This window comes from Leguminivora glycinivorella, chromosome Z (assembly GCF_023078275.1).
Source record: "Leguminivora glycinivorella isolate SPB_JAAS2020 chromosome Z, LegGlyc_1.1, whole genome shotgun sequence".
NCBI classification, from domain to species: domain Eukaryota; kingdom Metazoa; phylum Arthropoda; class Insecta; order Lepidoptera; family Tortricidae; genus Leguminivora; species Leguminivora glycinivorella.
Genome location: NC_062998.1, coordinates 11,927,528 through 11,950,418, shown reverse-complemented (window position 1 = coordinate 11,950,418; position 22,891 = coordinate 11,927,528). Strand labels below are relative to the sequence as shown.

At 40.9% G+C, this 22,891-nt stretch overlaps 1 protein-coding gene across 1 annotated transcript; it reads left to right on the top strand.

The window, feature by feature from the left end:
• The first annotated feature begins 18 nt into the window (after positions 1–18).
• LOC125241262 (sarcosine dehydrogenase, mitochondrial) lies at positions 19–22,056 on the top strand. Its single transcript, XM_048149650.1, has 16 exons — positions 19–213; positions 1,209–1,319; positions 5,279–5,421; positions 5,865–6,077; positions 6,815–6,938; positions 7,781–7,989; positions 8,482–8,665; positions 9,368–9,458; positions 10,864–11,116; positions 11,904–12,023; positions 12,735–12,877; positions 15,980–16,085; positions 19,153–19,301; positions 20,050–20,324; positions 20,488–20,654; positions 21,703–22,056. The coding sequence occupies exons 3-16, from the start codon at positions 5,401–5,403 to the stop codon at positions 22,021–22,023; spliced, it is 2,376 nt and encodes a 791-aa protein (XP_048005607.1). The 5' UTR covers positions 19–213; positions 1,209–1,319; positions 5,279–5,400; the 3' UTR covers positions 22,024–22,056.
• The last annotated feature ends 835 nt before the right edge of the window (positions 22,057–22,891 follow it).

Genomic DNA, 22,891 nt, shown 5'->3' with positions numbered 1-22,891 from the left:
ACACGTCTATACGCCGGCTTGTTTACTCCAGCGTTCAGCTTTGTACGAATCTGACGCTACCCCCGTATTAGATAAGTATTCAATATGTATAAATTGTTCAAAAAAGAGGTGTTACGCGTACTGGTAGCTATTTGACGCGTTTGAGCAATGAGAGACACTTGGCTACCAATAAGAGTCAAGATGTGGTTTCTTCGGCGGATGTTGTGATTATTGGTAAGTTTGTTTATCGTTGCATCATTAGACTTTAAATAAGTACCGACTATTAGTGCAATTCTAAATATTGCTAGTAAATAAACGACGCATATGAATTAACTTTGGAGTACCTACCGACTTTTATTTTTTATAAAGTTTTTGAATATGAGATATGTGATGGGGTCATGGGGAAATGCCTGAAGTAATAAATGATTTTTAAGAACGTATGACTACAGTTCCCTTGAGTAGGTACAAATATTGAACTTAAAACCACATCAAAAAAAAGAAACATTTCCGTATACATTTTCAAAATTATAAATTAGTTCACCTAATTTATATATATCTATGTCAATTATCTAGTCGTTCACTCCATGAACTTAGAAGTTTATAATATGTTACATTGTAAACATTATAATATAACTTACGATAACATTATCAGATGCGAACGTCACGTCATTATACTATTATCATGAATTGCTCTGTATTCGAATAGGCCTTATTGCAATTTAGTTGTATGGGTATGTAGTATGTACATCCTAACATATACATATTTTCATAGCATTGTTATCAAGTGAAAATTATTCAACTGCTTTTTATTATATTTTATGAAATGTTAAAAAATATCTATTACTTATTGATTCTCAAAAGCGTCTCGTAGAGTCAGACCAAAATATATGATTTTTATGATATTTATTTTTGATTGATTTTGAGAGCACTGCCACCTATGCAACGTTTAAGTAGGCCACTCTAGAACTCTGTCGTGTTGACACCGTGCTTTATTTGTTGTAGAAGTCAGTTTGACTTTTACTGTGAAACGGTTCTACAGTGGCCTAGGATTCAGATTGTACTTAAACGTCATAATTTCAGCGATGATTTAAAATTGCTACCAACTTAGTTAAGTATGACAAATTAAAAACAGTAGGTAGGTATCTAACTTCTAAAATGGATGGCAAGAGGAACTTCATTGAAATGTTTATATGTGTATACATACATACCTAAGTTTTGTGATGTTTAAGGTGGTGGTATTGCTGGGTGCAATACGCTGTACCAGCTTACTAAACGAGGTGTGAATGCTGTGCTACTTGAGCGAGCGAAAGTCACCAGCGGGACGACCTGGCACACAGCAGGTATTTAATTTACCTACTCATTACTTTGATTTCAGGCCCTGTACACATGTAGTGCGAAAAGGGTTTCCTTTAGGGATGTACCGACTATTGATTTGGCCGACTAGGCCGACTACCGACTAGTCGGCGCTGGAGTGGCCGATTAGTCGGCCGACTAGTCGGCTAGTCGGCCAAAACAGTTTTTTCTACTATATTCACATTTTGAATATCATTTTTGGTCTTCTGTTCGCGCTTTTCATGTTTTTTTTTTGTCTTACAGTTTCAAAGGTCTATGAGAATATTTATATACATTTTTCATTTTTAACAACCGGTTTGGCATAGTAGGTAGTGAATTAGTGATCCTGCCTATGAAATTGATAGTCCTAAGAAGGACATTTATTTCTGTGATGATCACAGATATTTGTTGTTTTGACTAATTAAGCCACAACAAGTTCGTACATAATACAACCACATCACCTGTTGATTTATTTTTGTACTGTTTTTCTATCACTTATGAAATGCCGACTAATCGGCCTTCTTTGCCGACTAGTCGCCGACTAATCTCCGACTACAAAAGTGGCCGGATAGTCGGCTTTCCCGACTAGTCGGCGACTAGTCGGTACATCCCTAGCTTCCTTCGTATTGTTCCGGAAACGTTCGTATTTGTCATGCTAGTTCAGTCAAAGTCAGTACATCTTGTACTGAGACTGACTGAAATAGCATGACACGTTCGTACGTTTCCGTAACAATACGAAGGCAAATCTTTTCGCACTACTTCTGTAGGTTCGGGAGGTCACTTGAGCGAGATGTCATCTTTTAGATTTATACTGGCTACTGTACCTTATAATTTTTATTTCGTTAATTTATTTTTAGATCACAGTGATTCCTTCGTGTAGGCAATGTTTTCGGCTTTTCCGTAGAGAACAAAATATCTCGGACTGGATGGCTACTTTGGAGAACCGAGGATTTTTGTTCAATCAATCGAAAACTTACCCACTTCTCTACGCGAACGGTCTATGCTATATCGCCTATAGATAGATAGATAGATAGATACATTTATTGGTACTAATCATACACCGTCAAACATTGTTACAATTATGTAAAAAATAAAAAAAATAAAAATACAATCTTTCAAATAAAATTCCAATAAAATGATGTCTAATTTGATCTAAGGAACTTGATGCCATTTTGTACATTAAAAAATAAATAATAATAGTAATGATCAGAAAAGTGATATCAATACAATAATTACAACACAATTCGAAAATCAATGAAATTACAATTAAAAATAATAATAATAAATAAGAATTCGTAAATACAATTTTATTATGGCATTTTAGGTCATGTTTAATTTTTAGCTAAATTTTCATTCATCAAAGAACTCATTTATTGTGTAATAGGCCTTCATTAGGCAATACATTTTCAACTTATGTATAAATTGGCGTTCATTGTCAACATTTTTGATAGCTTCAGGAATCTTATTGTACACTTTAGCGCCCATTACCTTGAGAGACTTGCCCGTTTTCTGCAGTCTATGTGCGGGGACTGCCAGCCCCAGTTTCCTCCTTGCGAAGTTACTTCGTGCTAAGGGGAATTCATTCGGATTCCTTCTCACATACTTAGCCACCTCGACGATATAGAGAGAAGGCACTGTCAACACTCTGAGGTGAATGAAGAGTGGCCTGGCCGTCTCATCTGGAGGAACTCCGCATATAAGGCGAATAACTTTTTTTGAATCAAAAACGGCCTGTCTCTGTCAGCCGCTAAGCCCCATAAATCTATTCCACTGGTCAGGTGTGTATGGAAGTAGGCATAGTACGCAGTCATTAAATTTTGCCGTGTTAACGTCCGCTTTAGGCGAGATATAGCATAATAGGCAGAGTTGAGTTTCAAACATACGGCGTCGATGTGCTCCCCCCATTGCAAACCTTTATCGAACGTGAAACCTACATAACGAGCATGGTGCACAGGTTCAATTCGATCGCCATCGACATCGATATCGAGTGTCGACTGCGCTACACAGCTGAGTGAAAAGTGTATTAGGTTTGTTTTACTTATATTCAGTTGCATGCCGTTGACGTCAAACCAAAATTGTAATTTAAGTGTAATGTCTCTAATGTTACTCTGTAGCTCCTCGTGATCGCATCCGTGAACTATTGCACATATGTCATCTGCATACATAATAAACTTTACGATTGGACTTTGGAATGGGAGGTCATTCATAAGTAATGTGAATACGGTGTTCCCTACATTGGAGCCCTGGGGAACCGACCTGTCACCGATAGATCCTGGATCAGACCTGACACCATCCACTTCCGTTATTTGGTTCCGGTTTGCTAAAAAGGACCGCACAATATCTAGGGCCGTTCCACGTATGCCGTAATGTTCCAATTTTGCAGCTATAAGTGTATGATCGACCAGATCAAATGCGCGAGAGAGGTCAAAGAAAATAGCGGCAACGTACCTTCTTGACTCCAAATGATCTAGAATAGTTGCAAGCAATTCGCGCGCTGCACCCACTGTAGATCGGCCTTCTCGGTAGGCATACTGCTCCTTGCTGAGGGCCCCATTCATGCTAAAGAATCTAACTATTCTGTCGCAGAGACCTGTTTCAAAGACCTTGGAGATTGCGGGTACAAGGGATATTGGGCGGTAGCTTTTCATTACATCTTTGGCACCTTTTCCCTTGTAAACCGGAGTCACCTTTATATTCTTAAGCGAGTCTGGGTAGTGACCATTTAGAATGGAGTAGTTAAAGTGCTCACACAATCCATCAATGAAGTTTAAAGGTAGGTTGTGTAGAATAGACGTCGGGATACCATATATGTCTTTGGTTGTTTTAGCTTTAATTCTCTTTATTATATTGAATACCTCCTGAATTGTGAATGGTGCCACAAACATGGTAGACGCCTGAAAGGGGCATGTAGCACGCAGCAGGCGCACCGCGTCCGGCAGGCTAGGGCGCACAGGCGTGTCGCGCACGACGCTCAGGTAGTGCTGGTTGAGCGCGTCCGCCAGCTCCCGGCTGGAGCCGTGCGCGCCGCATACCGCCCGGCGCAGTACGCTCAGCTCGGCCCCGCTACCTACGCGGCTCTTGTTTGTTTCCATTTTAATTATATCCCATAAGGCACGGGTTCTGTTCGAACTAGACTCAAGTTCATTGTTCATAAAAGCTTTCCGGGTTTTACTTAGTAGACAGTTATGTTTACATTTATAACTATTTATAAACTGTGATAAGCTATCATTGTGCGGATAAAATTTCGCTAGCATCCCTAAATATAAAATAAATTCTTTGCTCTTCGCAGTTTCCTCATTTAACCACATCTTATCCTTCGGCTTGATAAGAACTTTTTTAATTGGGCAGAAAGTCTCAAATTTCCTACGGAACCGATCAAAAAACATTTCAAAATGATTATTATTATCACTCAATGGTGAATGACTAGACCAGTCAGCATATGCTACGTTATCAATGAACTGTTGTACCCTGCCAGTTAGTCTTTTTGTTACGTACCGTGTCTGATTATTTGGCTTTTGAACCGACAATTTAAAATAAATAGCACAGTGGTCGCTAATACAAGTATCAAGTGGGCGAACTGAGATGGAATCCCGAGGTAAATCGGTATATGCGTGGTCAAGACATGTACTCGAGTCACCCTGGATTCTTGTTGCAAAATTGACAATGGACACCAAATCATACCTAGTTAATAATCCCGAAATATCCCGCCTTTGTTTTGACCATTTCATAAAATCTATGTTCACGTCACCCATTATCAACACATTAACATTCTCATTGACTAAATGACTAAGTAATGCGTCCATTTGATGAATAATATCTACAACAAGCTTATCACTTCTTATCATTCTTGAACATAAACATATTTGTACTATTTGAAATGGTGTAGGAAAATTGTTCTCAAAATAAATGAAGTAATCATTGGTCAGATTCTTCCAACTTCCATTAAAGTATACTAATATATCCACAGGTCTGGTGTGGTCGCTGCGCCCTTGCGACCTCGAAGTGAAGTTGCTGCAGGATTCTCGCCGAGTCTATGAGGGTCTTGAGAAGGAATCCGGCGATTACGCGGGCTGGATTAATAATGGAGGAATGTTCATCTCACGTAGCAAGGTACATTTACTACCAACTTTTTTACAGTGTTATCCTCGTAGCAGATCCATTTTCCTGATGGTTTAGCACAACGGGCGTTTTCGCGCGCGAGTTCGTACATCAAACGCGACTTCAAGTGTGGACTCGAGTGTTAGAGCGAAAGTTGTGCTGGTCCACCTGGTTTGCAGATGGAATCTACTTAAGAACAGAGGGCCCGGTAGCTTTTCGACCACAGTGCATTAAAACATTAAGTCCAGCGACTACGAATGCTACGAACGGAGTATGTCTTTACCAATGCTGGAGTGAGAAGTCATGTCATGCATTTGCTTCTGATTTTGTACTCTTGCACTATTCAACGTAGCAATACCCAGATATAATATGAGCGTTACATGATTTTGACTTGTATTAAAATTAGATACATATTCTTAACAAGAGACCAAATTTCACTATGTGCACTCTTCTAGGTGCGAACTCAAGAATACATGAGACTGCACACGCTTGGCAAAGCACTAGGAATCCCAAGCGACGTGCTGGACCCCCACGAAGCTCAGAAGCTCTTCCCCCTGCTGGACCCGACGGTCTTCCAAATGGCGCTGTATTCCCCGCTGGACGGGACCATCGATCCTGACATGGCGTGCAGAGCGCTCATCAAGGTTGCCACTCAGAACGGAGGAAAGGTAACTAACAGACACAATACTCCTGGAAATATTAGGCTCACATGAAGCACAGAAGCTCTTCTCCCTGCTGGACCCGACGGTCTTCCAAATGGCGCTGTATTCCCCGCTGGACGGGACCATCGATCCTGACATGGCGTGCGAGCGCTGATTAAAGTTATCACTCAGAATGGAGGAAAGGTAACGTGACACCTAATACCAAAACCGTAACCACCAAACGGTAATCGGCGAACAGTGTTTTATCGTGGCTCTGTCCGGAACGGACCGAGATAGTTATTAAATTTATTTCAAAGTTGAGTCTCTGAACAAACTAATGGGTAATCCGTCGTGGGTTTCACCATAGATTAAATATAAAAAGATCATACCATCTCATACATTAAAATACGACCGCCTAAAAACGCGCATACACTACACCCCACAAAAAAATGCCTTGTTGCCATCGATTATTTGTAGTTTGGCGTTAAGTGTCACTTTCGAGCCAGAAATCTATGTCAAGAGTGACACAACGCCATCTGCAAGTATAATCGAAAGCTACAAGCTACAAGACATATTTTGTGGCGCCATCTACGTGTGTGTACGCGCGTTGTTAGTCGGTCGCATTTTAATGTATGAGATGGTATGATCTTATATTTATTCTATGGTTTCACTTAAAAAAATATATAGTATTTAATATATCTTTTTCCGCTCCGCACTAGTTACTTCCATCTTTGCCTTGTAAAATGTGCCTTTCAACTTTGCAGGTGTATGAAAACTGCCCGGTGCACGACATACACTACTCGCACAACATACTCGGCAACAAGGAGGTGACCGGCGTGCATACTGACCAGGGGTTCATCAGGACCAAGTGCGTCGTCAACTGCGGAGGTACTATATATTGTGCAGCAGTTGAGCTATAATCCACGCTATAAATTATCACACGTTCGATCATACAGGTCAATTCACAAGAGCTGGCACGAATGGAACGAACGAAACTTTGATTGTGTGAGTGACACCTGTATTGGTATACAGTCGTAACTGTCAAGAGCCACCATTTTATTGGTTAATCTGTCACACACATGCATATTTTCATTCAAACATTCGTTCCATTCGTGCCAGCTCTTGTGAATTGACCTGTACTAGTAGTATGTATGTATAGTATACTCAAAGAGGATAGAGTATTAAAGAGAGTTACTGTCAAAGTAAAATGTGTAATCACAGTGCATAGACTGCCATCTCTCGACACAAGCTTAAAACTTTTGAACCTCAGTTTTGACAATTTGGCCCATATTCTTAGCTTGATATGTTTTAAAATGACAAATATTAATATTAGCGCCATCTAGCCGAGCGTACCCCAAAGGTGTATCGCCATCTAGCTCACCGTACCTTTTTCTGTATGGTTTTGAGGTACGTTTTTTTCTTAGACTTTATCTGTCTATACGAAGTTATATAGATATTTGGTATACTGTAGCCACACCTCGGACACTGGCGATCAAATATATAAAAGAGGCGCGTTCCTAGCACACATTCTAAGCTCGTGTAGGTGAACGCGTACTATGCTTGTATGAGTGAAATATGACAGGTCGACTGTTCGCGTTTTTGACAGGCGGTAAATGTGAGGTAACCGAGAGGGGGTGGGCGGCACTTTCAGCGGGGAGCGGGAGTGGCCATAGTGTACGATAGTACTCTTGTGCTACTGTGCTATAGCCGAGAATATTTTTTTAACTTAGGTGCATGGGGACCGCGTGTGGCGCGCTTCGCGGGCGTTCCCGCTCTGCCGCTCATCCCCTTTAAGCACGCTTACGTCGTCAGCGAAGCCATTCCAGAAGTCCGCAACTGCCCCAACATCCGGGACCATGACGTCAGCCTGTACTTCAAGATACAGGGAGAAAGCTGTAATATTGGAGGATACGAGAATAACCCGATTGTGCTTGACGAGGTTTGTGTTTATTTACGTCTAAGTATCGTCTAAGTATTATCGTTAGTGACTAGGCAAGCAGTCGTCAGCGAAGCCATTCCAGAAGTCCGCAACTGCCCCATCCGGGACCATGACGTCAGCCTGTACTTGAAGATACAAGATACGAAAAGCGTTTGTAATTAAGAACGAATCCGATTATAGGTGAAGATAGACTACAGGGGCCCGTTTCTCGAAAGGTACAAGCCTTATATTACAAGTGTGTTTCCATTCAACCCATACGATTTGACACTTCGCGTCATCCATTTAAGGTTTTGCCTTATGATTTTTTCCTCAGAGTTTTCCTCTCAAATGTGATGAAAAATATTGTATGTAACTCAGGAGGTAAGGATTTTGTAAACTCGTGTCTATAACTCTCTCCAGCATGCGGCTGTCGCGAGTTATTGACACTCCTTGACAAAATCCCCCTTACCTCCCTTGTTGCACAAGATACTATTATTTGTTTCTGTCTACCAGCTTTCGGACCATCAACAATTCCACCTGTACGATTTGGACTGGGACGTATTCGGGGTCCACATGGAGAGTGCCGCGTCGCTATGCCCCAAACTCGCTGGTATCGGCGTAAAGAGCACAGTATGCGGACCGGAATCCTTCACGCCCGACCACAAACCGCTGTTGGGAGAAGACCCTAATGTTTTCGGTGAGTTAGATGTATCCACCATGAGAGCGCGGCCCCAGTGTTGAAATTATGGCGTCGTTATGCCCCTTATGTATTCGGTGAGTGATATTAGTGTGTACAGCTGATAAGAGGAAATGGTGTATGGTTAAGGGCCAGTTGCATCAACCACGTTTGATTTGACAGACACATCATCGTCACGCAGCAGACGTCTATGGAACTTCCCATACAATAAAATTTTACGAACGCTTTAACGGTGACAGATGGTTTGATGCAACCGGCTCTTAATTTTAAATCCATTGAAAGCTCAGCCACGGTGGTGGCGGTAGTTACTATGGATTGGAACGAGGAAATGCGATGCGACCTTTCATTCCCATTAGATTATATGACACATTACGACCCAGCCACGACATTGGTCTAAGCGCGACAGTGGTGAGCGGCAGCCATACGTGCGAATGAAAAGTCTCATCGCTGTGTCTCGCTCCAATGTATGGCCGCCGCTCACCGCTGTTGCGCTTAGACCAATGTCGTGGCTGAGTCGTTAGTTGTCGTCGCCGCTAGTAGGGTTTTAATGTAACGCCACTCGTTCTTAATTACCTATTTTTCGAATGATATGATCAAACGTTTTTTTACGGTTCGATGCATCCGCCTCTATGACAAGTTCTGCACCACCATAAGAAAAATATGTTATCAACTTATCAGAAACTAACTAGTATGATATTTCAGGTCTCTACCACAACTGCGGTTACAACTCCGCTGGTATGATGTTCTCGGCTGGCTGTGGCGTTCAGATGGCGGAGTGGATTCTCACTGGCAGGTAATATTTATTCTTCGTTGAAACTTTAGGTCCATGAGAACCCAGTAGGCAGCACATGATTGCCGCGAGAGTATGTCGCCGCGAGATAGATGACACGTCTTCTTCTAAGTAGTCTATCTCGCGGCGTCATACTCTCGCGGCAATCATGTGCTAACCATGCTTGTTTGCCACCTACGTAGTATAAAAAAAATACTGCGCAACAAGTTTAGATAAATAAACGAATAGTCTAGTAAAAGTAATTGGCGACCGAAGACTTCCCCGTAATGCTAATGATGTGCAAGTTCAGGAAACCTTCTAAAAAGTCCTGCACGAAGTAATAATTATTTTACTATTTGAGACCCGCAGGCCTACCCTGCATAACTCGGCATACGAATTGAACGTGGTACGAAAAAAAAAATTGTTTTAAGAATGAACCTTAAGTTGCCTAATTAATTATTTTTTCATACGCACCCATATTGTAAATTTTATCGACATCGCAGTAGCCGTTTTTTTAAAATAAATGAAATAAGTATGCAAATGTGTCCGAAAAAATATGATACATTATTTTCCGCTACTGTATTTAAATGTAAATTAATGTTCTTCCCCGGATCTCTGAAATCCGGGCTTATCTCAAAAACAACAATAATATCCACCGGACATCGACAACAGTACGCATTTTTCTTATCGTATTGTTTACTCTGAGAATTATAATTAGATTATTGACGTAGTTATTTACATCTTTTAACACGTTCACTATTGCAAACCTTACTGGTTTGTAATAAGACGTAGGTATAAGACTTACTGAGACTGCATGCCTGTATGTATTATATTGCTTGGACAGTGAACTTGTTAACATGTAAACGAACACTTGGTTACTATCTCATCTATGACGTAATAATAATTATTATTTTTAGTCTTGTAACTTAATCTTAATTAGGCTCATATCTTGTAAGCTAAATTTAGTCATTTGTTGGCAAAAAAAGCTTAATAACAACTTTATTTATTATGTTTAGGTACCTACTTTATTTCTCACAATCAGTATTAGGTACATTTAAAAGTCTTTCACATAACTGTAATACTAAACATTTCAGCAGAGTAACCAAGATAAATTTGATAATTAATGTTAGAAACCCGTGTGGTGACGGGTTAAGAATTTCACCACCCCCTTTCATCCCGTGGGTGAAGAGGGGAAGTCGACTGGGTTAAATTGTGGCGTAGGCTAGAGGCTGGCAACCTGTCACTGCAATGTCACAATTTGGATTTCTTTCAGCCCCTTTTTGCCAAGAGTAGCACTGAAATTTAGTAGTTCATGTGCTCTGGTAGGCAGGGATACAGGCCCTTTGTGGGATACAGGCGTGATTATATGTGTATGTATGTATGTATAACATCATTTGTAGTTTCAACTGAATATCAATTCCATTTCCAGGCCCCAATACAACATGTTTACCTTCGACATTCGCCGCTTCTCGCCCGCTCAAATGTCGCGCTCACACTGGGTCCGAGAGAGCAGCCACGAGGCGTATGCTAAGAACTACAGCGTTGTCTTCCCTAATGATGAGAAGCTAGCTGGCCGAGATACTAGCCACGATGCCTTACATCAGGAGTTGGTTGAAGACGGGGCTGTTATGCAGAGCAGGGGTGGCTGGGAGCGCCCAGGGCTCTTCCTTCCCGGACAGATCGTAAGTACCGTTCTAGATTACCTAGCAGGTACTGCAGTGTGACTGGTTGCGAGAGCAGTCACGAGGCCTACGCTAAAGCTGAGTTTAGACCAGCAAGTTATTGCTGCAAGTTTTGAGACGCAACTATAGGTAAGAGTGAGTGGCAAATATCTGCATCTCTTTCTTGCATATACTTCTGCCTCAAAACTTGCAGCAATAACTTGCACGTCTAAACTCAGCTTAAGAACTACAGTGTGGTGTTACCTAATGATGAGAACTCCTTATCTCCTTATAGTTAGTTTTATGTATGTATGGATGTATGTTGTATTGTATGGATCTGAATGCTGGGCGACAAAGGTGGAGGATGAAAGGAGAGTGCACGTAGCGGAAATGAGAATGTTGAGATGGATGTGTGGAGTGACCAGAATGGATCGGATCAGGAATGAGTATATTAGAGGAAGTTTGAAAGTTGCACCTATAAGGGAAAAGATGAGGAGTGGCAGGTTGGCGTGGTACGGTCATGTAATGAGGAGGGATGAGTGTCATATAGGCAAAAGAATGTTGGAGATGAATGTTGATGGATGGAGAGGGAGGGGTAAACCCAAACAACGATGGATGGATTGTGTGAAAGAGGACATGAGAAAGAAAGATGTGAGTGTTGAAATGACGAGAGATAGGGGAGAATGGAAGAGGAAGGACCGACCCCACATAACATGGGATAAGGGTAGGAGGAAGAAGAGTTAGTTTTATGTATTAGTTTATTTAATTGCATACAAAACATTCACACAGTCATTTTATTTATGTACAGGTGCGAGTGCAGCAGTACGATTGGTATGGCAGCAACAACTTCCCTAAGAACACAGACACGCGATACGAAGAGATAGTCAAAGGGGATTACTCTTTCGATTTCTCCAAGCACTTCCCTATCGTAAGTATTCTGAAATAGATAAAAATGCATTCGAACTTAACAGAATATGAGATGCGCAGTTGGATTAAAACAAAAGAAGATCAATTTAGCCTTTTGATGTAAGAACTGCTATCTCTATATCGTCATAGCGTTTAGCTATATTAGACAGTGTACCTACTCGTATGTATATCAGACATAGGTGAGCTTGTGTGAGGAGACGCGACTGCGCAACAGCACGCAAGTTACTAGTGTAATTCATAAGTTATGTCATGTTCATAGATATCACACCAAGACCGACTTAAATCGCCGGTTTATTCCCTAGTGTGGGTATTATATTCCTGTACACCTAGTTATCACAGTTGAACTAACTTGTCGCCAGCTTAGATCGCAGATATTCTGATGTTGCACTGATAATGTATCCCTTAAACGAGCATTTTCAGAATTTGGGACCCCCCTATTAGCGTAAGTTAACAAAAATTAACTCACTGTCAGTTTTGTGACGATAATTAAGCATGAAATTTCTATAAAAATATGGTTTTTGTGTAATTACATAAACTTTAAGCGATAATCTACATTTAAAATGTGAAAAAAGTAAATTATTAGACAGATTTTATGCTTAATTGTCGTCACAAAACTGACAGCTAGTTAATTTTTGTTAACAACTTACCCTGTCCCAAATTCTGAAAATGCCCAAATTATGCTAAAGACTTAATTAAAAAAAACAATTTTCAGATCCAGGAAGAAGCCCTGGCGTGCAGAAATGGCGCTGCTCTGTTCAACATGTCTTATTACGGCAAGTTCTACATCACCGGGCCCGACGCGCAAAAGACTGCCGAACTCGCGTTCACTGCTGACCTGTCTAAGAGAGATGACAAGTAAGACACGTAACATAATTTATGGATGGGGATTATATAGCTCATAATTACTTGATAATTAAGTGCCGCCTACCCGCTCTCGGTTACCTCACAGTTACCGATCAAGAACGCGACCTGTTGACCTGTCTTGTCTCACTCATACAAGAATGGTACGTGTTCGCCTACAAAAGCTTAAACTGTGTGTAGGAACGCGTTTCTTTCATGAGCATTTCTTTTTTTTTGTGCCAATAAAAAAAATTTGATTGTTTTAGGGAATTTTAGGTCAATTGTACTCAGAATCACGAGTACTTTCAATCTCACTGGGAGACAAAAATGTCCCAGAATTTCCATACATTTTTGTTACTTTCCTTTGTTACCCCATACAACATGTACCGAAAATGGTAACAAAATAAGAAAAAATCGTTTGGGACAATTTTTTAACTACTAGGATTGAAAAAGCTAGTAATTCTGAGTAGAAATATCTTTTTTTTTCAAAAATATCACACTTCATAAAAGTAGCAAAAAAAAGAAATGCTCTCATATATTTGATCGTCATTGTCCGAGGTGTGGCTAAACTGTGGAAAAACCTTCAAGAAAAGATCTTGAAAGCCGGCACCTCCAACCCTTCTGGTGTTTCGCGTGTCCATAGGCGGTGATGATCGCTGGGCTCTCTGCTTGTTGGCCTCCTATATCATAAAAATACATAAGTTAATGAATTATGTTTTATTAATATTTTAAAATGTGTTCAAAACGCGGAAGTTTAATCATAAATTAAATATAACAAGATCATACCATCCCATACATTAAAATGCGACCGCCTACGAACGCGCTTACACTCCACCACACATAGATGGCGCCACAAAAAAAATGTTTTGTAGCTTTCGCTTATACTTGTAGATGGCGTTAAGTGTCACTTTTGACATAAATTTACGATAGATTTACGGCTCGGAATTGATACTTAATGCCAATCTACAAATAATCGGTGGCAACAAGGCATTTTTTGTGGCGCGCGCCGTCTATGTGTGGTGGAGTGTAAGCGCGTTCGTAGGCGGTCGCATTTTAATGTATGGGATGGTATGATCTTTGTTATATTTAACTAGCTTTTACCCGCGGCTTCGCCCGCGTAATAAAAGTATTCTTATTGAAACGTTTACAAAAAATAAGATTTTCATTTGGATCCGTAGGTTTCTTTGTAGGTACATCTGTCCGCGATTGTTTCGATTAAGGTAAAGCGGGGCAATTCTCGACTGGAGGGCCATTGTAACTGATCTATTTGCTGTACGGTCAGCCAAGAACCTTACACTGTTTTTTGGCTGACTGTACCTTAAAATTATTACTATTGTTTTAAAAGAAATTCTTGCAATGATTGTAGAATTGTTACACAGCGACCACAGCGTAGGTAGTAGGTACGAATATGTATGTATTTTACCTATATAAATATTTATACTGGGGAAACTTCATACAACCCACATAGCCAGTATCTTGACGCTATGGTCGGTAGGGTAAAAAGTACTTCCTTGCGTTATCGCTTACAATTTTTTCCATTTTGCTTATACTTATTGCAAACGTAAACATATAAAAGGAAAGCAAACAACCATCTTCTTACAGCACATTGAATATAATAGTTATCACGGATGCAGGATACTCGCCGATGCCTACTTACTAATAATCCCTTCCCACTGAGCCACCTGCATTTTATACTGCCTAGATTGCCGACCGATTATTCCGACCCCAATCCCTATTCTTATCCCCGTCCCTATCTCTATCCTTGTCCTCGTCCCTATCCCCGTCCCCGTCCCCGTCCCCGTCCCCGTCCCCGTCCCCGTCCCCGTCCCCGTCCCCGTCCCCGTCCCTCCCCTATCCCTATCCCTATCCCTATCCCTATCCCTATCCCTATCCCTATCCCTATCCCTATCCCTATCCCTATCCCTATCCCTATCCCTATCCCTATCCCTATCCCTATCCCTATCCCTATCCCGTCCCCGTCCCCGTCCCCGTCCCCTTCCCCTTCCCCGTCCCCGTCCCCGTCCCCGTCCCTATCCCTGTCCCCGTCCCTGTCCCCGTCCTTGCCCCTGTCAAATTATCATGCTAGGAGGTGAACTTTGAAAAATCCTTTCTTAGTGCTCCTCTTATGGCTATTTTGGATATTTTAACCCTAATAACACTACAACAGGGGAGAAAATTACTTTTCCACCTCATTAGATTTTAAAATCGTTCTATTTATCGTGATCAGCCACCCGATAAACCTTAAAAACGATACCCATATTGTGTTTTTGACTTAACCCCCTTTGCACCCCTTTAGAGGTCAAATTTTCAAAAAACCTGAAACATGTATTTAGTCATATGTCTTTAGGAATCCTCCTATGAAGTTTCGTATAAAATAGTCAAACTAATCTTGTTTCCCCATACAAACTTTGAACCCCTATTTGAGCCCCTTAGGAGGCGATTTTTGAAAAATCCTTTCTTAGTGCTCCTCTACACTATATAAGGAACCTACGTACCAAATTTGACATCTCTAGGACCAGCGGTTTCGGCCGTGCGTTGATATGTCAGTCAGTCAGTCAATATCTTCTTTTACATATATTTTTGATATTTAAACCCCATTGCAACACAACAGGGGAGAAGGTATTTCACTTCCGCCTCGTTAGATTTTAAAAACGTTGTATTTATCGTGATCAGCGACCCGATAAACCATAAAAACGATACCCATATTGATTTTTTGACTTTATCACCCCCTTTTCACTCTTATAGGGGTTAAATTTTCAAAAAACCTGAAACACGTATTCAGTCATATGTCTTAAGGAATCTTCCTGTGAAGTTTCGAATAAAATAGTCAAACTAATCTTGTTTCCCCATACAAACTTTGAACCCCCATTTGACCCCCTTAGGAGGTGAATTTTGGAAAATCCTTTCTTAGTGCTCCTCTACACTACATAAGGAACCTACGTGCCAAATTTGAAATCTCTAGGACCAGCGGTTTCGGCTGTGCGTTGATATGTCAGTCAGTCAGTCAGTCAGTCAGTCAGTCAGTCAGTCAGTCAGTCAGTCAGTCAGTCAGTCAGTCAGTCAGCTTCTTCTTTTATATATTTAGATTTATGGTTTAATATAAAATGATGTTAACAGGGTCGTATACACACTGATGTTGAACGACAAGGGCGGCGTAGAGGCTGATGTGACAGTCAGCATCCTGGACGGCGGCAAAGGCCAGCTCCACGAACCGGTGTTCAAGGTATAGGCTACTTGCCTCCTAGTCAAATCAGCTTCTTTTTAACAACTGTCAAAACGAATTTTAACGTCTCGCTAATATGGAATTAATATGAAATCGAATTGAGTGACGTCACGGTCAACTTAGTTACTTTATACATATATATAATAAAAATTATACTGATAGTAATAGTATTTTATGCAACTGGTGGTTAAAAGAGATCAAAAAAGGTGAGTGGCGTGGGTGACAATTTGAGGCGAAGCCGAAAATTGTTAATAAAGACGCCACGAGCATTTTTTGACTCAGTTAAACACCGTTGCATACAATACTTTTTCTACGACCAAGCACTTACTTTGAAAGAACATTATAAATTCAACAAATACCTAATTCCAGTCATCTTAGTTATCTAGTGGACCGCCTACCATTTTGAATATGCAGTTTGAGTGCAAACATGAAAATAAAACTGTCTATGGTATGGTTCTCTGAAGCCTGGCCACTAAGACGAATCGAGCCGAGTTGAATCGAGTTCTCATACATTTGAATGCGATTCGATGCGTCGCCAATGAACGCAGCAGAAAACGAACGAGACTCGACTCTGCGAATGCCAGGCTTTATCTGACATTCTAAGGTTGGCAACATTTTAGTTTTCTACGATGAAGTGATTGGTTTGTTAACACTTTCGCTACCAAGAACCCGACTGTCGGGCACACCGCTCGTAGAAGCGTAGCCGATTACATGGGTTTCCCCGTATGTAGCGAAAATGTCGTGGCGCCGCGTAGAGCCCGGTTTCGAAAGTGTTAAGTTGGTAGCAATGTGTTTACTGAACTTTAACAGCTATATCGTGCTACTGCTACTAAATGTTTTCAGGGTATAGACTAGATAGACTTGTCCTGTCATCTTTTATGTAGGGTTTTAAAGTTCTCTGCACGACCTTGTAACTCAAGAATAACAAGTACGGGAGTAGAAAAAATATTTATTGTAAAGAGGTATCGTAAAGAAGTCTGTTAATAAATCTGATAAATTACTGTAATTAATATCAACGCACTTTTTCCAAGCTATACAAACTCAAATGTTAATATCGATTGTTCATAACGATAAGTTGCCATACTTGACTTATCAAATAGAAATTGATATAATGTTTTCCAGCAGTGTTTGTGTACATGATTGGACAAGTAAGGTTGAACTGATTTAAAAATAACTTCTATCCATGTTTTTCTTATATTTATCTGATGCTTTATTTCGTGCATGGTATAAAATATTTCATTTTAGCTACAGTCAAGTTCCCTATTGTCCAATCCATATCATGTATGTAGTTTATACAGGTTGATTCACGAAAGCTGGCACGGATAAATAAATAAAACTTTGATTAATATGACACCTGCACGGGTAGCACGGTCGCGCGATAGACGATAAAATATCAGGCCGTCCCTATCGCACTATTAGTAAGTGCGATAGGGACGGCCAGATGTTTTATCATTTATCGCGCGACCATAATTGCCTGCCTGTATCGGTATACTGTCGGTAACTGCCGCGGTCCAGGGTTGGAATCCCGGTAAGGGCATTTATTTGTGTGATGAGCACAGATATTTGTTCTTGAGTCATGGATGTTTTCTATGTATATATGTATCAAATCAAAGACATATGTAACTCCGTATAGACGGATAAAGTCTAAGAAAAAACGTACCTCAAAGCCCTAGAGAAAAAGGTACGGTGGCCTAGATGGCGTTACACCTTTGGGGAACGCTCGGCTCGATGGCGCTAATATTAATATTTGACATTTTAACATATCAAGCTAACAATATGGGCCAAATTGTCAAAACTAAGGTTCAAAAGTTTTAAGCTTGTGTCGAGAGATTGCAGTCTATGCACTGTGATTACACATTTTACGTTGACAGTAACTCTCTATAATACTCGATCCTCTTTGTATGTAATTATCTATAGTCCCATTACGAATTGAACGGAATAAACGTAAACAAACTGCTGTCACTGTCAAAGTAACACGTGCAGCTCAAGTCAGTGGTTCTCAAAGTAAGGGCCGAGAGAAAATCAAATTACTTTTAACCAGTTATTAACGATCACTCTATTACATACTTAAAAATCGTGAAGCGATCGAACACAATGACTGTTATATTATGTTATGATCCCATGCAAGTCAATATAGAAATCGGTCCAAAATAGACGATGTCCTGTCATATCAGATACTCACAAAACCAATTTATTACCACCATCGCATTTGAAGAAGACGGTTTTAATTAGTAATTAAAAATCACTGCCACCTAGTCTCAAAAGTTGCTAAAAAATAATGTTTAGCGGCCCGCTACTTGGTCGCCCAGGTACATTTCCACAGTAATATCAGTGCAATATACAAACTACCCGACAAAAACGGCTTTTTAATTTCAATAAATATACCAAAACGTTTAGTGTTTCAATTGATTTTCGTTTAAAAAGAGTCATTATTTGTGTAGTGGAATATGTAAAGATTTTTATTAAACCTGTAAAATATCAGCAATTTTAATACCTCGAATGGTGCAAATTTTTTATAGCACCGGTCACACTTTTGTTTACAATAATTCCGGCTAATTAAAAATAGGAGTATAGTTTGGGGATAGTTTGATGTGTGTAAGGTGTCCCCCAATATTTATTTATTATTTATTTATTTAACTGTTAAGCGCTGCAATGTTACATCATCCTCCTTATGTTATCCTTGGCTCATGAGATCCTGGGGTCCGCTGTAGTTGTCACAACTAATGAAGATTTGGCGTAGACACTAGTTTTACAAAAGCGACTGCCATCTGACCTTCCAACCCAAACCCTTATTGAAATTAGTCCGGTTTCCTCACGTTCCTTCACCGAAAAGTTACTTGCAAAATATGAAATTACATTTCGCACATAAGTTCCGAAAAACTCATTGGTGCGCGCCAAGGTTCCAACCTGCGACCTCCGGATTGAAAGTCGCACGCTCTTACCACTAGGCCTCCAACGCTGAATTATTTATTCACTAATTTGTCATACACATTCATTTTCATTCACTCATTCGTTCCATTCGAGGTAACTCTTGTGATTTGACATCATGTAATAACGAATGACGCAGGGTCGCGGGTACTACGTAGTGACGAGCGGATTCAGCGCGCCTCACAGCCTCGCGCATCTACGAAGGCTCATCAACACACACAAGCTTCGCGCCACCATCACTGACGTCACTAAACAGCTGTGCATACTCAGCGTGCAAGGCCCGCACAGGTACTATTCTTAAAAAGGGTCAAGTAGCCTAACTAACGACATAGTCGCGGCTCATATGTACTCGTAGTGACGAGCGCGTTCAGCGCGCCCCACAGGTACCATCTTTAGCCTAACACATTAGCGGACACGAATGCTATAGCAATCGCGTAGGTTTTTGTTTATTTAGTTTTTTTGCCTATGAGTGACACGTGACGTCACTTACCGACCAAGAATGCTATAAAGAGTGGTTATGTCTTATGCGAAGGATCAACACAGATAGGCTGAGTGACGTCACTAAGCAGCTTTGCATACTCAGGGTGCAAGGCCCGTACAGGTACCACTCCTATCTCTGACCTAAGATCGCGTTTGCTATAAGAAGTCGGTTTGGTCTGTAGTCTTTGTCTCGGTGACGAAAGCAGAATCCATACTTAATATTATAAATGGGAAAGTGTGTGTGTCTGTTTGTTTGTCCGTTTTCGCGGCAAAACGGAGTGTCGAATTGACGTGATTTTCTAAGTGGAGATACTTAAAGGGATGGGGAGTGACATAGGCTACTTATTGTCTCTTTCTTTCCCCCCTTTTCCCTATAATGGTGGAGGGGGTGGAAGTTTGTATGGAGCCTTCTGCAATTTTCGAATTTAATGCTAGCGAAGCCGCGGGCAAACGCTAGGATTATAAAAAAAATGACAATAAAAGAATGCGATGATCCAAAATAATACCGTTTTTATAGCGTTTTCTTAATTTCAATCGTCATATATCTAATTTTCAGCCAGAGAATCCTCCAACGCTTCACCGACGCGGGTCTTTCAAACGACGCATTCCCCGTGAGCACTCACCGTAGCATTCACCTCTCAAAGGCGCCCCACTCGCCCGACAACAAGACTTATACATGCAGAGCGCTACGCATCGGGTGGTCGGGCGAGCTTGGCTGGGAGCTGCATATACCCTCGGCGAATGCTGTGTCGGTATATAAGGCGTTGAGTCGCGCGCATGGCTTGAGGAACGCTGGATGGAGGGCTTTGACTTCGCTTAGTGCTGAGAAGGGTAAGAACTTTCTTTGCAAGTGCCAGCAGTCTTTTTTTTAAATATTTGTGTGTGTCATTTTAATTTTAAAATCATTGCCCTGTAACATTAATGACGACATTGAATTACTTATCATTGCAAATATCACGTAGAGTTAACATTATTTTATTCTACTAATCCGCAGGCTACCACCTATGGAACGCTGACGCGAGGTCGGACGACAACCCGGTAGAAGCCAACCTCGGGTTCGCGTGCCGCAAAGATGGCAACTACATCGGTAACGAACATGTCACGCGCGCGAGGCAACAGGGCGTCACTAAGAAATACGCTTTCTTCACACTCGACGACAAGGTTAGGTCTAATAACAGTAGATAGCAGTGGCGGCTGGTGAAAACTTTTGCTAGGCAACACTGAGCAAAAATAAACCTACCTTTACATTAGGCTAGCTTAACCTACTTTACTAGTAATCAATTTTAGGCAAGCCTGTGGGAATCGGCTTGTATGGATCAGCCGCTGCTGGTAGATAGCAGGTTCATATTGGACGCTGACGCGAGATCGGCCGTCCACCCGATGGACGTCCACCCGATAGAAGCCAACCCGACTACTTACATCGGAAATGAACATGTCACGCGAGCGAGGAAACAGGGCGTCACCATAGAGGAATAAGGATAAGAGTTGTAAAACTCCATACATCAGTAAATGCAAGTTATTTGTAGTGACATCTAGCTACAATCACGCGTCAAATAGCGTAAATTATGAGTACCACTACTCGACACTAGATGCCAACAGTGTTGCGTCTGCCAAAAATGTAATATTAAAACAGGTTAAAACTTATATTACAAGCAGAAGGAATTGAAAACCAGAGAACTGATTACTGATACTATTGAAATATTAGCTAAAAATTGTTGAGCATTAGACTTTTTGTTCGTCGCTAAATCTATTGACAAGTAGTAGTACTGATAATTTACGCTAGTTGACGAGTGATTGACGCGTGGATGACGCTAGATGTCCCTACAAATAACTTGCATTTCCTGATGTATGGAGTTACAACTCTTCCCTTACTTATTCCTCTATGGCGTCATTGGCGTCATTAAGAAATATTCTTTCTTGACACTTGACGACAGGTTCAGGATTCGATTGCAACCATCAAATCAAGAGAACGGCATTTCTGCAGATCGTAGGCCACGTCTTTGCCTTTGGCTAGTCTGTGGTCAAGAGTTAGCCCATTGATAATAAATAAATAAAAAAGATTCCTATGGAATGCTGACGTGAGGTCCACCGACGACCCGATAAAAATCGAGACATCTTTAGAATCTTGGCTTCATTTGAGACGAGAATAAAAGAGTTATCAATATTGCTATGATTGCTTTATTTCTAATTGCACTCTTCTTCTCAACAGGTAGCGCTTTTTGGCCAAGAAGCCATATTCAGAAACGGTGAACCAGTAGGGTACCTCCGGCGTGGCGACTACGGTTACTACCTGGACAAGCCGATCGGCATCGGCTACGTCAACAACAAGGGCTCCGTAGTCACTAAAGACTACCTCGAAAGCGGCGACTACGAAATCGAAGTAATGGGCAAAAGATACAAGGCTACGTTACATAAGAAATCTCCCTTCGACCCCTCTGGCCAAAGGATACTTGGCAACTATGGATGTGTAGACGAGAATTCGCATGATCCTCATGCGGGACAAAACGAAAAGGCTGGCGGTGTAGAATAATAAGTCTGATCTCAATAAACTTTTAACATAGTTCAGTGTTGTTTTATTTCATCTTTGAACAATCCTTACAACCTTTACCACCACGTCCTTTTCATTTAAATATGTAAATGAAAGCTATTCAGAAAAATATATTATATTTTGATTTTAGTAAGGATAACTAACTATTCGGCATTTTATTTTTACGAATTTGATACGAATAAATTTTCATGTAACAAAATCCAATGTGGTACGTCGTGGACTTGATGACTGGCGTCCAATAGGGTCGCAGAATAGAATCGCAATAATTCGCCTTCTAGACATTAGGTACATTTATAAACCTACTCTACACCGTGTTTCACTTAACACTAAAAACCTGAAAACTGTTTGTTCAGAGTCGAGAGTAGAATCGATTGAGCTATATCTTGATGGGGGTAATATTGACGTGATAACGTCTAATAACTCGTTACTACGGGCAGCATGCACGAAAAAGATGACGTCATTGTCCCGTTTCCCAATATAGCTTAAGCGCCATCTATTGGCGCGCGTTGGAACTAAGCGGCTGATCGATGCGCTCGGTATGGTTGTAGCATGTGGCCTGAGTAAAGCACCACAGCTGCGACAGATGGCGCGCCCGTGTTTATTATTTTTGAGTGTTTGTAATTTAAAAACATGAAAGATTGCATTAAAATAAGCATCTTTTATAGAATGAAGTTGTTTGATAAATCTACTTATTTAGGAGTTAGAGCAGTACGAAGTTGCGAATTTTCCCATAGTATTTACTAAGGCGCCAGAGACTTAATAAAGGGCCTGGCCGGACTGCCATGGTAAAATTGCCCCTGGCTAAATATGAAATATTGATATGCAGGATTATTCGTATTGTTACTACATG